Genomic DNA, 17977 nt, shown 5'->3' with positions numbered 1-17977 from the left:
TACTTTATAATCCTATAAACTCATGACTATTACTGAATGTGGTGACTGCAAACAGCCTTCTCAGGAAAAGTATTGTTTAATCATAACAGTTGGAAGAAGACAAAGCATAAAAGGAGAGCTTTTTAGAAGAGTGGTGCTCATCTCCTGTCTGACCACAGAACCATGTCATGCAATCCACTGGGATCCCCATGGGTCCAAAAACTGGGCAGTCAGTGTGGTGGCAGTGTTAATTGCTGCTGCCTCCTGCCAGATTTACATACTAGTGAGCTGGATAATGTGGCCCAGCATGCTAGATTGGGTGTACAGGGCTAGGGTGGCATGGGGCCAAGCCAAGACAGCATGGAGCCTAATCTAGGAGTGCAGGGCCCAGTCCAGCCTACACAGAGCCTGATCAGGGTAACATGGGCCCCACACATCTGTCTCATGGGGCCCAAAGGTTGAGCCACCAGGGTTTTAGAACAATAAGTAGTTTATATCTTGTCTAAAACATTACTGTCTTTCCTCACCTAAGCCTCCCCTCCTCCCCCCACCCTCATATCTAGGTGTATCTTTCTCTGCCCACTGTGGAAGCTGAGCTACCTACCTCTCCCTCTCCACCCCCTGCCACTCCCATTTGCTAGGCTAGACCACTGAACAGAGTGTTAAAGGTAAACCTTGAAAACAAGTAGCAGCTTTCATTATTTTTACACATCAGTAAATGCATAGCTATCTGAAGCTGTCGTGTCTTATTCTCTGTAAGTGCAGCCCTTGTACTCATACATTAACACTTCCCAATATAAATTCTTACAGAGGCACTCCAAACCCAACACAACATTCATCCCTCCACATTCAAATCTGAGTTTTTCCCCTCACTTTGTAAAGCCCAAATGTCAGCTCAGACCCCTGGAATAGCTGGGAGGGACAGGATCAAAGCTCAAGGCATGAACAGACAGTCAGCACAGTTGAATGGTAGTTCCCCTGTGGCTGCTGTTTAAATTAGCAGTTGTTTTTCCTCCTGCAGTCTTTTTCATGCCATTTACAACCAGCCACGGATGTTCATAGATGTATGGCTACAGTTGAACACAATGTCCCCTTGCACTGGATCCACCCTGAAGGGCTAAGCTTGTCACATTTCAGCTTGCCCCGAGTCAGTGTGGACAAGGGTATCAGAGGGCTGTATGGGGCTGTTCATTTTCAGAGTTTCTGCAGTAGTTTGGTATAGAGAGATGTGTGTATGTCCCATGAAAATTAGAGAATTCTCCAATTTTTAGTATCTCATGGGGTTTTATCCAGTATATACAGCTTTCCACACACCATTCACTCAAATTTTTCTTGAATCATTGGTTTAGAACTGTCCGGATTATGTTAAGATTTTCTTTCAGCTATTAAAGTATACCTTGAGAAAATAATTCTGAACAAAAGATGATATACACTAGCAGCCAAGGTGATGCTGTTAAACTATACTGTCCCAGTAGGTTACCTTTATTAGTTTATCATTATTTATTCATATTATAATAGCAGTTGGGAGTTTCAATCAAGATCAGATCCCTGTTGTGCTAGGCACTGGACAGCCCTGACAAGAAAAAAAAACTAATTACAAACTCTTATGGTTTAGCATGTGCAGTGTTGACCCATTTATGAATACATAAGGTGTTTTCAAAAGTGGGACATAGCTGTTAGACTCACCCATAAGAAAGTATTGCTTGCTTCTAATAAACCACTGCATATCTTTACAACCATTTTACATAATTCAAATTATTTCCTTCATGGACCAAAATCAATCATATATTTATTTATCATGGTGTTATCATATTATGTTTACAGTTATGAAAGGTTCAGTTTCAGTGGAGGGTGGGGTGCCATTTTGTCTATGAAAGAAGGCTTTTGACTTTTATATCACAGCTTGCTCATTTGTGTTGGAAGGGATTTCAGGGATTTCAACCTTTTGTCTAAATCATCGTACCAAAATGGAGATACAAGCCTGATCCAAACATTCATAGGGTCAGGGGATCTTTCAAACTCCAAATTTAATTTGGATCCAAATTTTTGCAAATGACCTCTGTGCTCATATGTTTTTTGAACCTTGGCTTAGAATACGGCCAAAATTTGAGTGTGTCTAGACCTAAATTTTGGGCCTAGCCCTTCAACTCACCTACTGCAGCGATACGTGATTTACAAAGGATGAATGTACAGATGCATGTGGATCTTTGTACGCAGGCAAAAAGTCTGAGAGTTACTACAACAATAGGTAGGAATAAGTGAATGTAGTTCAAGATCTTTTCCTAACTACATTAAAAACAGCAAATAAAAATTGCAACGGTTCTGCTTGTTGGTTTCAGGTTACCGCATGAGATTAGGATCTAGCACGGACAAAAAAGATTCAGGTCGCCTTCATGTCGATTTTGCTCAGGCAAGAGATGACTTTTACGAGTGGGAATGCAAACAAAGAATGCTGGCCAGAGAAGAACGTCATAGGCGCAAAATGGAAGAAGATAGGCTACGGCCTCCATCTCCTCCAGCAATAATGCATTATTCTGAACACGAAGCTGCTTTGCTGGCTGAAAAATTGAAAGGTAATGGACATTTGTTGGAGTGGGGGGGCTTGTATTTTTAACTATATTATTTCATAAGAGCAGAAACCATCCAGTCATAAGAATACTGATAAAGACAACCTCATCATAAACAGACTACTAATTTCTCTTTAATATAATTTATTATTCCTCCTTTTCCCTTCCATCCCCCAGCTACTGCTATGTATGATATGGTAGGCATGTACATTTCAGCTATATCTAATAGCTGTCCTTCTAGCAATACTTGCATTTTCATTTTAACAATGGGGTCTTAACTTACAAAACTTTTTACACATCTTTCTTTTCCTTTGTTACACATGAAAATACATAGTAAATAAATACCCAACTTGAACATATAATCCACCTCAAATAAGACAATCCTTTAAAATCATAATTATCCCTCTTGGAGTAATTAACATGACAACTTGTTACAGGCCATCTTTTATACTTAAGATCCAATTCTACAACCACATTGAGTAGCGGTATACTTCCATTGAATTTAGTAGGATTATTCAATGTGAATATTCTGCTTTATGTAGGCCCTTGTACCTCTTGCATCACTAGAACCTGAACATCTTTTGCTATTATATTTAGCGATGGGACTTACATCTATTGCAGGCAGTTCATTCTTTCATCCTCTCCCGAGGGGAAGAATTGCATGTTCAAGGAAGTGTTTTGTTTTGGTAGGGTTTTGTCTTGTTTGCTTGCTTGCTTACTTGTTTGATGTTGTTCTGTGTACACATGCTGAGTAAGTACTACTCAAGGTAAGGCTTGAAGATTTCAGCCCCTAATAGTTAACATATAAATCAGACTTGGAATCAGATGGGAAAATGTAAAGCAAATGGCTCATCCCTTCCTCTTAACTTTGTTTCTGTTTTTGTTTTTCAATATTAAGCTTTTAGCAGCTGTGGTTGGCATCCTTTCCCCTGAACAGCAGCCGAGCATCTTGCCTCTGCTGTGTGCCAGGTCATGTGAAAATATGGTTCTTGCTGCTGTTTCAGAATTGCAAATATCCAGATTAGATTTGGACTATCTTGCTGTCAATACACTGACACATTGTGCTAACTATGAAACACATATTTAGAAAGTAGGATAAGGACAGTGCACTCTATTGTCTCTGCAGATATGGTGCCTGCCATGTATATTTGTAATGTATGCAGATACAATTCTAATATATATGTGGAATTAATTGCAGGGCACTATGAAATCACAATGGTTGTCGGTTGCACAATTCAAATCACAACTGAGTAGCTACAAACTAATCTTACTGACTTGTCCACAGCCCAGGACAGTTCTGCTCTTTAAGTACTTATAGAATCTGTGGTGGATCTGTCAAAAACTTTCTTTGCCTATTGCATAACTGTAATGTAAGACTTCAAAGAAAAATCACTGCTGCAGCCTCTTGGACCTGGTAGAAAAACTTTGCCTCCAGCATCTTAAACTTCTTCCCACTCATTTCCTGCACTCCAAAACAATATGGGGAAGAGGGTATAAAGAGCTACTTCATACTGGCTGAAAACAAAATACATTGCATAATCCTAGGCAGCTGATAGAGTGGAATGTTACTCTGCCTCTGAGTCATCCTGAAATGTATTGATATGATCAGCACTTAAAGTGCACTTTGGGAAGAAAAAGGCTGAGCAGAGGTTATAATAAAGGTCTGAAAAATCATGAATGGTGCAGACAAAGTGAATAGGGAGCTGTTATTCACCAAGCCCCAGAATATTAGAATTTGGGGTGGCCCAGTGAAATTAGCAGGAGCCAGGTTTAAAACTAACAAGAGGAAGTACTTTTTTATGCAGTGTGTACTTAACTTGTGGGATTCATTGCCACACTAGGCTGTAGAGGCATATAGCAGCCAAGTTCAAAAAGCGACTAGACAAACTCATGGGTGATAAATCCATGACTGTCTATTAAATAGAAGAGTCAGAGATGTTCCCTCTGGCATCTCTAATCCAATGGTGGTGGCTGCCAGGGAGAGAGAGATTACTGTAGATATACCTGGTTCAATGCTCTCCAACTAAAACAGGGAAGTCCAATTTCCTGGCAGCTGGGCCTGCATGCCATGCAGGCCACAGACCTGCCCTTCCCTCCCCCCACACACTCTTTGCTACTGTGTACAAGCTGCCCACTTCACCCCCTCAACACGGACACACAACATGGACAGCCTGCCCTCCGCCCCCAGCACAGGAACCTGGGCTTTCCCATACAATGTGTGCAGCTAGGAGGAGGGCATTACTGCACATGTGCCATACACAGCTGGGGGGAGTGGAGCTGTGCTGCCCAGCATCTCCCTTCACTGTGTGCATTACATGGTCAACTCTGTAGCACAGGCAACCCAGGCCCTTGAACACAGCTGGGAGAGAGAGGCTGCTGCTTGCACAGCATGCATGACTGGAGGCGTGGAGACCCAGGCTACCCAGTGCCACCCATCCACTGGGTTTATTGTAGGCAGCCTGGATCCCCACCTCTCTCACATGCCTCCCCAGCAATGGCATCTGAGCTCTCCCGTGCTATACGTGCAGCATCTACCCCTGCCTCTTCCAGCCTTATGCATCACCTGCCTTCAGTGCAGGCAAGCTCCCTTTTTTGCCATGCACACAGCTTGGGCAGTCCAGCCCCCTCCCAGCTGCTGTAGCAAAATGCAAATGGGCAGGGGCCAGGCAGGAGCCTGCGAGCCGCAGGCTAACCCTTCTGTGGCCCCTGTGTTCTAAGTATCTACTCTTACCATTGCCCAAGCCAGGATGCTAGGCTAAATTGGTCAACCCAGTATGGTACTTATGTTCATAATAAATTAGATGATTAATACAGCTCAGGAGTCATAAAGCCCTGTGTGAACACAAGATCCAGAAGTTGTTTAGCTGTGAGAGTTATCAGAAATCAGCTGGAATACTCACTGGATAAAATGGCACTTAGTGTTGGAACTCTTTATCTGGAAGTGAAGTCAACATAGCAGATTAAAGGATAAGAGAAGAATTTGTCAGGTGACCATAAGATCCTTAATTAACCCCAAAGAATTAAGGTATCATGGACATGGATCAAAGATTTTGTCACCACTACAGAACTCAGATCAAATGAGGATCATTGTGGTTGGTGATGCAATGTGGCTTTCTGTACGCTAGCATGGGTTCCATCGTATTTACGTCCTGGGATTCGCATGCAATGGATATGATCAAGAGGATCTAGTTTTGGAGGAAAATGAACCGCTGACTTTACAGGCCTGGTACAAATATAATGGGCACACTATAACAAACTGAATTTTAATAATATCATTTGTGCTCTAATACAGTCTTGGAACCCTAGTTATGAAGCAAGATCCCAAAGTGCAAGGTTTGTACAAAACAGCAGTCCCGTACCCAGAGAGCGTACAGTCTAAACATAAGATAAAGACTATAAATCAATAATAGACAGATGGAGGAATACAAAGAAACAGTGAAGCAATATTACTGTGATAGACAATAGTCACAGCTCAAGAACAGCCTAACTATTGTCAACCATCTGGAAATAACTGTGCCATCATAGACTTTGTAGTGCCATCCGACAAATCTTGGTCAGAGACCTCATCCTTAATTTAATTATTGTTGGTGAGAACTTGATTATTGATAATATATTGATCTTGCAGAATCAACTGAAGAATATGATCCCTGTTGTAGAATCATAGGTTTGGAAGGAATTTCAAGGGTAACCTAGTCCAATCCTTGAACAAATACAGGATGTACTTTAGTCCAATGCCCACTTCGTGAGAGAAAATACCAAGCAACACCAATGGATTAAAACTGTACATTTCAACCTATTCTTATTATGCTTAAATCTTGACACAATATTATTTGGTTTCCCCATCACAAAAAGATCTGAGCTCTTTTCAACTCTCCTTTCCCTCTTGAAGCTTTGCATCCCTAGCAGCATGTAGTGGAGTCATTCATCTCCTTTTTACTTCTCAGGTTTTGTGGGTTGAATTCTTTTAAACTGAGCTAACATTAAAAAAAATCTTAAATCAGTATGTAAGCATGTCTGTTTCAGTTACTGTGTTTTCTTTTCTCTCTTCCTTCCTTGGTGACAATAATGCCTGTTTTTAGGCTTAAAGACTAAAATTTTGCAACTGCACACATAATCTCATAAACACAAAGGACTGATCATGCTGCAGGTCTAGCCTGCAGTAGAAGGAACAACCTCTTCTCTTGCTGTGCTAAACATTTAAAACATCAAAAGTGCCATATGGAAGAGACCAATGGTCCATCTCATCTGCTGTCCTGTTTCTGACAGCAGCCAATGCCAGATGCTTCAGAGGAAGGCAAAAAATCTCATAACTCACATAGTTGTGCATTACTGTACCATGGGGGGATATATATTTTTTTTGACCCCAGCTGGTGCTCATCTTATACTCTGGAACATGAGGATTGATAATACTTTCACATCTTAGCATAACGTATGGAATTGAAAATGCCATTTTTGCTGATACAAATGTCTTTCTGGTTCAAGGATGCTTGGCTGGCACATGGTGTATACAATAGATTGCTTTGTTCCATTCTTAAGCAAAGACCCGGGCTGAGCCTTGAAAGAGCAGTTGGTGGCAGGATTCTCAGGCAATGCCCAAGGCATAACTAGAGGTTGAATTTGTGTTCTTTGTTTTTCTTTATCAAGAAAAGAATGCTTGGGCTGTTTGAACTTTAGGAACTGAGCTATTGCTGGTGTTGCCCGTACAGCCACTTTTTCGTCTGCTTTTAGGAACATCAGCCACTGCTATTGGAAAGGTTGTGGTGAGGTTTTAAGAACTGCTGTAACCAATGCTTTTGTTGTTTGGATGAATCTCTGCTGAAAATCAAGATCTGTCTGCCGTGCTAGATGAAGCTTGAAACAGCTGCAAACACTTTTCCATGACCACTGTGTGCTCTTTCTAAGACAGTATCCAGATTTGTATTCAGGAAACGGGCTAGTGCAGTTGCTACTATGCTTTTGTCCTCTGTTTTATCTTCTTCTAAAGCATTCCAAACAGTAAACAGCTCCATGAAAACTTTTAAATGCACAAGGCCCGATTCTCTTTTGCATTAAGGTCCCTTTCCACCATCCTAACAGTGTATAGAGGTGATAAAGTCATTGTAAAAGTAATTTACTCTCATGTTAAAGTCCCTTTACTTTGCCGCAGCAGTATTAAATGCCTTAAGTATAAATGAGAATTGGACTCCTGAGCTGTAGGGATGGCTTGATTTAAGTTTGCTGAAACTACACATTGGTTTTCTGCACTGCTTCCCCATTACCAATATCTCTCCTAGGTTTCATGAAATATTGTGGTCACATTCTATCAATATCATATTTTGGCTGGACCAAAGTATTGATACAAGCTCTGTTCACAGTTTGAAAATGTCACCCACTGTCCCAAATTTCTCTTGAATTCCAAGAATTAATGGTTATTTCTGCTAAAATGGCAACACAATAACATAGTTATCATGGCCAACAACAAAACTAATGTCTGTAATCTTTAGAACGATTGTACCTATTGTAAAGAATGGGACCGGGTGCAATTCACACAGGTAAGTTCCACAACATTTAAGGCCTCGTGCTCCTGCACAACATAGAGCATGAGGAGACAGTAATAGTTTCCAGTTTCTTTCCAGTTTTAGTTCACATTTGAAGCTGCATCATTTTAGGTCAACCATTAGGCTACAATTCCATGGTCTGACTTTTTATTTTTAAAATGAAAGTTTAAATAATACATAAACTGATAGGGCTGCCAATGGAGACCCACTCCAGAGACCACCAAGAACTAGCTCAATCCTTCACTGCTTTTATTTACATGCCAAAGCATGCCACTTTCTTTTCTTTCACAGAGCTCTACACAACTCTGAAAAATTGTATTCTCCACATTCTTTTCCCTGTAAAACTCTTTGTGGCTGGCAAAGCCTGGGTGTTTTATTTCTGCAGTATATCTGACATTAACCAGTAATTGTATTGATTAGCAAGAGCTTCATGGAGTTTCTTGTCTCTGAATGCCTGAGTATGTGGCTTCCAACACTGTTTGCCTATCATATTTTTATTTTAAATCACCCTGTGGTATCCATGTGACAGCAATGAGTATCTGACACATTGCTAACACCTCATTAGTGAGGAACACAGGTCTAATCTCAGACCTCTAATATATAGCCACTAAAATAGTGGGGGCCAATCTGCTTGGCAGGCATGCCACAAATTAGCCCAGCACCCTTGCAGGGTGCCACTCTGGGTGCTGACAGATGTGCAGCTCCCTGTTCTAACTCATGGAACTTCACAGGAAGACCCATGAGTTGCAGTAATCCCCCTAACCCAACAGATATTTTCCTTTGGAGGTGGGGGGGGATCAAGCTCCACTTTGGAGGTGGCTGAGTGTCTGCAGTCTCCCTCCCTGAGCCCCCCCACCCCTCAGCTCCACTGCTTTCTTCAGGATGGGAGGGTGGGAAGGGAGGGGAGGGAGCTCTATCTAAGGTTTGTTGGAAGTGGGGGTCAGGTGGATTGGAGCCCCCTAGCCCCCGCTAGGAGTAGGGCATGTCAGCCTAGCCCTACTCCTAGCAGGGACTGACAGAAGTTAACGAAGGTGCTCCACTTTGGAGTGCCTTCATTTGAACCCTCATGTAATGAGAGTTCATTTGTTAGATGATTGGGCACTTTTAATGCACTCCGTAGCCAGGCACTTCTGTCAGGACATGGCTGAAGACCACTTTTGGGAGGCCGTTCACGCAACAAAATGTCACTTCTGTAAGTGCCCCCTGATCCCTTTCTCCTACCTGATCTGGTTTTTTTTGCTTTCTGCCCTATTCTGCCAGGTGATCTGCTCCTCTGCTTCCTGGTTCCTGCCCTGTCTGCCACTATGCTGCTTTGTCCCCTTCTCAGTCTTCTGTGTGCCACACAGTCTGCTTGTGCTACTTGTGGCAGCTGTGCTGCAGGTTGGCAGTTCCTGCACTAGAGCATTCAGTCTAAATTGTAGTGAAATAGCCTGTTCAGAGCAATGCAAATTCCATATTTACTCAAATCCAGGATGAGGTCTTCCCCCCACCATTCCCATTCCACATGGGAGAAAAACCCCTTACCTTGAATTCAAGTATAAGAGGAGGGGTAGTGCTGGGGCTCTGATTTTGGCCCCAGACTACTGCTCCCCCTACCATCTACCCCCTGCAGCCTCTCTTCCCCACCTCCGCAGGTCTGTGGGCACAGAGCATGGAGCACATACTGGCTCCAGCCCCTGCCTGGCCCTACGTTAGTGGTGGACCTACTGCCGTAACAACTGCTGCTGAGTGGCTAAATGGCCACTGGAGCCAGAGCTGAAGCTGCAACAGGAAGGTAAGTGGCAGGGGTAGGGGAGCAGGTATTAGAGAGTAGAGATATCAGGGTGGTAGTCACCAAGTGGGCAGGTTGCAGGGGGGCACCAGGGGGCAGGTTGCAGGGGGGCTCTGTGCAGCTCCACAGCTCTGCAGGAAGCCCTGGGAAAGCAGGTTTCATCCAACAAAAGCAGCGAGCCTGATCACCCTGCCACCCCCACACAGAGCCTGCCTGCCTGAGCTGTGCAGGGGCCTGGTGCTTCCCTCTACGGCCACAGTGCCCCCCGGGACTGCCTGTGCCATGGACATAATCACCATCCCCCTCCTCCCCCTGGGACCGCTCCGCTTGCCAGCAGCTCGCCCTCCCCTCTCTGCCGGAGAGGCAAGTAAGTCAATGGGGTGTGTACATGATGTGGAGGTTTAATTAGCCCTAAGTAGAAGCGGTGTTTTTTAAAACCCACCACTTCAATTTAGGGCCTCTGTTTCATCTACACACGCCCCTAGGTTCTCTACATGAAATAGATAAATTTACAAACTTTCCATGCCTGGAATCTAATTGGTGGGGGACTGGATTGCCTTAAATTTGAAGTTGTCTTGGATATTAGTAAATACGGCAATTTTTCTTCTAATCATTGGCTGACCAAAACAAAACAAGAAAAAAAGCGCAAAATAAATATGTATTTCAGATAAAAAGGTTTAATTCAACATGTAGCATTTCGTTTTGATTTGAAGGGAGTGTTTTTTACTATTTTTCATTGAAGTGGGGTTTGTGACAAATTTCACACAAATTTGTTAGTAGTTTAATAGTTTTAGTTAACCAAAATTTTCACTTTTTGATGAATAAAATATTAGACCCAAACATTTTGGCCAACTCTGGTCCTACCTTGAACTGGTTTAATGAAGCGTTCAACCTTGTTTCTGAGAGACAATCACATATACGTGGTAAGAGTCTTATTCATTTTTGTGAAGCATGGTAGCAAGTTGGCAGGTAGTTTAGAAATCCTATGTCATCAAGGTTTTCTACAGCAGAATGTAGTTATTGTAGGCATCTGAAGGTAGCCTGCAGATCTTATTCAACAAGAAAAAATACTTGTCATAAGATGGGGTATTATGAAAATGGCTACTTGTTTGTTGAACTTCCCTTCCTTTCTTTTTTGTCTGTTTTACAGTGTTCAGATGTTGAGACCTTAGCATATTGTAGGTGGGAATAAGCAGTAACAAATTCTCGTAATCAAATACATTGTTGTTGAAAAGTTTCTGAGATGTATTGATAGATATTTGAGATTACAGTTTACACATTGGCATTTTCTTTTATGGGCATGTGTAACTGCAATTTTGTATCCAGGACAACAGAGGCACAACTAAAGATAGGGTGAATAGGTTGACCTTCTTTCTTTATACAGAATGCCACTCTAATACTGTTCTATCAGGTGCACTGGAACAAATCTTTTTAATCTGTGTGCTTATGGCATTTGGGTTCCAAAGGGGAACCTTGAATACTATGATATTCCTAATTCAAGCACATCTGTACTGAATGCTGTCATCCTTACAAATCACTTCTTGCAAATAGGCTTTTTTGAAATAATGCATTTATCTTATTTTCTGCAGGTAGTCAAGTAGTTCTACTGTCTAACAAAGGCATCTCATCAAATCTGAATAACAGTTTTAAAAATATTTTAGGGAAAGGGCACAATAAACATCTGTAAATCTCATACAATACTCTGTTATTTACTTCCCTTTTAAACGTGTTGTCTTTTTATGAGCACAGGAAAATTATTCACATGCTTTTCCATTTAAAAAAATGTAATTTGCAAAATTCAAAAGCTGCGTCTTTGCCAGGCACAGTATTATCCCCTGAAGAGAGAACAGATTGGAAATTTAAATAAATAGATGGCAGTTACAGTAGAGTGAACTAACTGGGGATGCATCTTGTACAGAATTCAGGTAACATCAAGCCTGACAATCTCAACTCTTGCATGGAGTTGAAATATAAACAACATTTAATTGCTTAGGAAATAGGATATTTCACTGAGAAGAAATCCACTCTGCTTTCATTATTACTCTGTGCTTACAGCCAGACTTTTGAGCATTGCAGAAGAGGTGCAGTTATCCAGAAAGGCAAATCTAATGTAGTAGGGACTCAAATTAATGTAGACTTGCATCAGAAGGGAAATCAGCATAGAGGCCCTTTTAATCAAAGTGAGGACTGCCTCATTCAGTTGCTGATGAAAAGGTTCTGATACTATTTCTGTCAACTTTTTTATTAGCAGATTCAAGACACAGGCACATAATAGACATGTTTCAGCCTTTTCATGTCAAGTGTCTACTTACCCTTCCCAATTTTAGATCATAATTTTTCCCTTCCTTCTTTAATGTGTTGTTGTCATCTGTTGTAACACCATACATCTAGCTGGGATAGCTTCATGTAGAAGTTACTAGCAAAAACTGTTATGAAGGCAGTGTTGCCTATTCAGCCATCTGTGGCCTGATACCCCAATTACTTGGTTGCTTGGCTTAGCTAGCAAGCCTTAAAAGAAATGAAATCACAGTAAGGCATATTCTGAGTAGGGTCCTGATCCATGTAATCCATATTACATCCATATGAATTTTAATATAATCATACTTGATTAAGTGTACAGCACTGAAAAATTATTCAAATTAATTATGGCTGACTAGGAAATTGAAACTCACAGATCTAAAAGTTTGTAGTACAACTTTCAGAAATAGGGAGGAAACTCAATAACCTCATAATTACATTTTATTGGAAATAATGGCATCAGCAGGATAAGATAATGAATTTCTGTGTCTAACACTAAACACCCATCTCTGGAAGAATCCTCTGTGATTTGAGTCTGGAAGAAAGTGATTGATTAGACAGTTTGGAGGGATTACATTTTGGGATACCTTTCTGTAAGCATGCCTTTTTTCTTAAAATTAGTTTACACTGATTAGTAATCTTCTAGTTTATAACCCAAAAAGAGTCTTGGATATGTTATGTCATTGTGATAATTCAAGAACAACTAAGATGGATGTTAATTGGTCTTCAAAGGGAGCCCTTGGTACTGAGATTTGTGTTCAGTATGACACAATATGCAGCATTTAAACAGGAAAAGAAAGAGAAGTAGGGATGATTAGTAGACTTAATACTTACATTTCTAGGTCAGTGGCAAACTGATGCATGCTTTATGAAAACAGTGTGACACATCTGTGGTTAAGTACACAAATAAACAGGGAGTATACTTTAATGAGATATTAGGTATTATAAAGATCAAAAGATTAGGAATTATAAAAATCAGGGTTAGGTTCCCCACCTCCTCTGTCAGTCCCTTTACACCACATAGAAGGGCTAGAGTGAAATAGAGGTCCTAAATAAACTGTCTCTGAGGTTTTCTGAGGATTAGGCACTGGGGCAGTTGGAAGGACTTCCTCAAGAGCCCAAGCCAAGAGTAGTTAGGAGCCCAAGTCTAGGGAGTGCATAGCTGGGGAAAATAGGGCCATGAAAGATACCTACAGCACTGCAGATCATTTAAACAAGGTAGCTGTCCAGAGCAGGGAAAGTTAGTCTGGAGTCTTTCAGAAGGCTTGGTAAATATGCATCTTACAGACTAACTAAAACAGAGATGTTTAAGTCTTAGTAAGCAGTAGCATTTTATGAAAGCTTATGCATCTGATTTAGCTGCCTAGAGGACAGCTTCAGGAGACTGCCAGATATGGACAGGCCTATCAGAGTGTCTACTCTATATGCCATGAGCTTCTTTAGCCCTCATGGAGTGCATCCACACAAGCACGCTGATGCATCTTACAGCATCTCAAAGCCCTTTGAGGTGCTGCAAGAGGCACATGTGGGAATTAAAAAAATTCCCTGCACTGCAACTTTGCAGCATGGGGACAAAATTAGACCCCCTGGATATCCAGACATCAAAAAAAAAAAAAACATGCCAGGAAACAGCAGAGCAAGGCATGGTCCCGGAGTGTGCCTGGAGGCAACCTGGGAGTCGGTCTTTTAGGAGAGCTTGCCTTATGCCGCTGGTGCCACAGCCACCAGTTGTGGGAGCAGGCATGTGGCAGCCCCAGAGCCATCCCTAGCGGTGTGCAGGGCCTGGGGCATATCAGCCCATGTTGGGGGAGCAGGCAGGAAGGGTGCGAGCGGCCAGAGTACAGAGCTGGTGGTGTGCGGTAGCTGCAGTGAAGCTGGCGGTGTGTGGTGGCCATGGCAGAGCCGGTGGCATGCGGTAGGACCTGACCCAGCCCAGCCCGTTGTTGCTCCATAGTCTGGCTTTGCATCAGAGTGGGATGCGCAGCTCTGAGAGGCACGGCTTCTGTGCAAGCTGTCCCATCGTGCTGGGTCCTGCCACCATGGAAGCAGCCCAGTCTGGCAGTGCAAGTGGCCCCAGTCCTGTCAGGATCCAGCTCAGCATGACACACAGTCCCTGCAAGTGGTGCAAGCCCCCTATGAGTGACACAGGCAGCAGTGGCTCTGAGCCACTTGGAGCCACTCTGTGCCATGGGGAGGCTGGCAGCAGTGCACTCTGAGTGTCCCACTTCCACTGCTGCTGCAGGGGGTAAGTTGTGGGCCCTATGTGGGGGGCTGTGGCCCTGCAGGGTGACTGAGACCCTCTGGGTGGGGGCTGTGGCCCTGCAGGCTGCCTGGGCTCCTGCAGGGGATAGGGGATGTAACCCTCCAGGGCGGAGCTGGGGCCCTGTGGGAATGGGGCAGTCCATGTGCTGTGTGGGAGGGCTGCACCTTGTGGTGGCCAGGGGAGTCGCCCCTAATGAGCAGCCCCCCAAAAGGTCCTCCCACACCCACAGTTCCCCCAAGTTGTCCCACACCTACCAACACACCAAGCCACATCCCTCCACACCCACCCACCCCCTTCCTGCAAACCCCACATCCCCCCATCACATACGCATCATGTAAGAAGAAAACCAAAAGCACACATCAACACATAGATATTTAGAATTTATTTTATCGTGATGATAGAGACACTGGTAGGCTTCTAAATTGCTTTAACATTGTAAATATATCAATAAAGCATTGCCCAACTGATCTGTGTGTGTGTGTGTGTGTGTGTGTGTGTATGCATATGTAGCATTGTCCTCTGTTTTAGTTGTGGAATAACATGGATTTTGGGGTATTTAAAAAAATGGATTTGGCATGTTGCTGCAGCAGTCCAGCTGGCACAAGGGGTAGTGTCCCCAGATATCAATTGGCTGGGCCCCAGAAGCTCCTGAGAGTGAGTAGCCCTGAGCTGATTACCAGGGCAGGTTTTTATATTGCTGGAGCCAAAATAGGTGCTGATCCCAAGCACTAGCTCCTCCTAGCTGCAGATCTGGGAGAAGCCAGGCAGGGTTATTTTTCCCCAAGTGGCACAATTTGCCCCACACCAAAGTGCATGTCTGGGCATGTGCACTGAGGCAAAAAGCCCCAGATCAAATTTGTACCACTTCTATTTGAGCTATTGCGAGCTATTTGAGCTGTTGCAAGCGCATGTGCCTGCATGTGTGGATGCACCCATGCAGTCCAGATTGGGAAGTGTCTTAAAGCCAATGTAGCCCCTGTCTTCCCACTCTACTATTCTTGTGTCGTGCCTAGTAGAGGTACAGTAATATAATCTCATCATAAAAATACAGAAGTATCATGTTGCAGTGTTTGACATAGTTTTATAACTAGAAGTGCTAGTGATACTAGAGGATTTCATTGCCTGTCTTTGGAGTAATGGGTTGGCATATCTCTTTGTAATGGCTCAGATTGTAGGAACTGTTGCTCTGATTCTGTAAAAACCAACGTACATGTTAAACTTTGAAGAGATGAGTACTCACAAACTTCCAGATTCCTCTGAAGCAAATTCTGCCTCCTGCTACAAGTTGCAAGAGTTCCATAAGCTGTCTTCCCTCCCTCCCCCCACACACTTAGTGTTTTGAAGCAACTTTAGCCAGAGCTGTGGCCAGTTTGGGTTGCTTAGACATACTCAGGTCTCAGAAAAGAAAAATGCAAATGATTCAAGAATTATTTCTTGCTTTTCCACAGAAGAGCTCAGACAACACTTTTCTACTCATGCCTAAGGATGTATTTTCTTTATTTTTCCCTTCATGTCACTTTTGAACAAAGATGTAAGTGCCAAATATTTTCAACTGACACAAAAAGAATTTAAAATATATTATCTCTGGAGACCTTTGATTGAATCCAGAAGACACCTAAAATCTTAAGCAATAGATAGGAGCTTGCTGTCATCAGTAGACTGATAGTATTTAAAAGATATACATCACTGCTTTCAATACAACTGAAAGCCCAACAGACAGTGCATAAGTACTGTGTAGGCTTGTGTAATTGATGCATTGTCATCATAGGCATAATTTGTCTAAAATACACTGTAACTTTGGAGAAGGAATTATCTGAGTGTAAGAATATATGGTACACTCTAATGCAGGGATGGGTAAAATGGCAGGTCCAGCCCACAGCTGGACTCCATTTTCCAGCAGCCCCAGCTGTGCTGCTGCTGCCAGACCCATCTCCACTGCCTGGGCACCTAAGCCTGTCTGCCTTGCTCCCACCAAGAGGGGCAGGACCCACAGAGGCAGGGTGCATGGCTGGGTAGCTGGGATGGGGTTGCAGCTGGGAGTAAGATGGGCAGGTGGGGGCGGGGAGATCCCAGGATCCTGGGGCAGTGGCAGTGTGAGACCAGGGCAGAACCATGATGTGTTCCTTGCATGCCTGTGCTTGCAGAACCCGTGCTCATCACAGGGGTATGCAGGCAGCAGATTGCGGCTATGCACTGACGCCACCCCCCCTTAACCACCGCAAGATCCTGGGGTCTTCCTAGCTCTGCCCACCCCTCTTGCTCCTGGCTGCAGCCCCATTCCAGCCACCTGACCATGTGCCCTGCCCATGCAGGTCCCGCTTCAGTGGTGGGTTTAGGGCAAACGGGCAATAGGGCTGGGTCTTAAAGTGGCAGCACTGCAGGGGCTGCCAGGAAATGGAGTCTACAACAGGTCATATTCTGCCCACTCCTGCTCTAATGGAACAATTATATAATGAAACCTATCTTAAGAAAATGTATTTAAACAGGATTGTGCATCTTTTTTGCTGTACCTCTGAAGTGATACTTGTTAGGGTAATGATATGGATTTTGGATGTTGGGGGAATGATATGGAATCTGGGGGTGCTGAGTGTGCAGCTGAATGAAGGCTTTTTCCCATGTCTCAGCAAAAAGCTGCTGGTCACAAGGCTGGATGATATATTAAAAGTAACTAACTTTGCAAATGCATAGGCAAGCAATTTTCTAAACAAAGTAGTGTTAGAGCCCATTGTGTAAGAAGAACAAGATGCAGCCCACCAGCTATCATCAGGAGATGAGACAGAAGCCAAACCTTGGAGATGGTGCTGAAATCAGCAAAGAACAAGAAAGAGCCAGCAAGTGACTGAGAGTACCCGAGTACATGGTCTTATGCATGCGCTCTTAGCAGAGAGGCATGTAAATGAAGGAAATGCATAGGCAATTCAATGTTAATGAAGTAAACAGTAAATAGAGGAGGAGCTTGAAATGGGAGGAGAAAAGGGGGAAACTGGAGGTGGAACAAGGCAGGGTAAATGTTAATATGTATGAACCAAGGTGTATAAATATTAGAAAAAACTGTTGTTCAGGGTGGCTCTCCATATTCTATCAGTGAGAGAGTGTAGCAGGACACTAAGATGCCTGCTACTTGGAAAGCCAGAGTAGTGGCTCAGGGGCTGGTTGCTAGGGGGCAACCAGAGGGATTTAAGGACACGCACCTGTTTACTCAGCTGAATGGAAGGGGCAGGGCCTGTCTCAGATATAAATCGCAGGCCAAAGCCCAGGGAGAGGGAAGCCTGCGGCCAAGGAGGATGGAGCTCGGCCCTGAATGTGTGAAAGAGAAAAGGCCTAGATGTGCAAGCAGCTAGTGACGCGGGTGAGCGATGGAACACCTGCGGTGTGATTTGGAGGATGTTTTAGCCATGAGGCATGGATTTGCATTATAGCCCAGGGGCTTGTGTTATTGTTTTTGTTGTTGTTACACTGGAGGATCGGGTGAGGCTATTAGGGGTTGGAGGAGGCTCATAGGGGCTCCATGGTAGCATGGGGACCCCGGTTCTAGAGAGGGCACGATATTCAGGGGTGTGGT

General features: G+C 43.5%; 1 protein-coding gene across 11 annotated transcripts in view; it reads left to right on the top strand.

Annotated features, from left to right (window-relative positions):
• The window catches only part of ENOX1 (ecto-NOX disulfide-thiol exchanger 1), a 536440-nt gene that overhangs the window by 390554 nt on the left and 127909 nt on the right, over positions 1–17977 (top strand). For all 11 annotated transcript variants that reach the window (XR_016438859.1, XM_090025310.1, XM_090025275.1 and 8 more), the window contains one exon: positions 2319–2552. Coding sequence is in view for 10 of the 11 variants with exons in the window: in XM_090025310.1 (XP_089881436.1) it covers positions 2319–2552 (234 nt within the window). In the remaining variant the exon portion in view is untranslated. The remainder of the gene's footprint in view (positions 1–2318; positions 2553–17977) is intronic.

The sequence above is a fragment of the Crocodylus siamensis genome, chromosome 1, assembly GCF_052110815.1.
Source record: "Crocodylus siamensis isolate JL-2025a chromosome 1, ASM5211081v1, whole genome shotgun sequence".
NCBI lineage: Eukaryota > Metazoa > Chordata > Crocodylia > Crocodylidae > Crocodylus > Crocodylus siamensis.
Note: the sequence above shows the minus strand (reverse complement) of the source record. Positions and strands in the feature narration are given on the sequence as shown.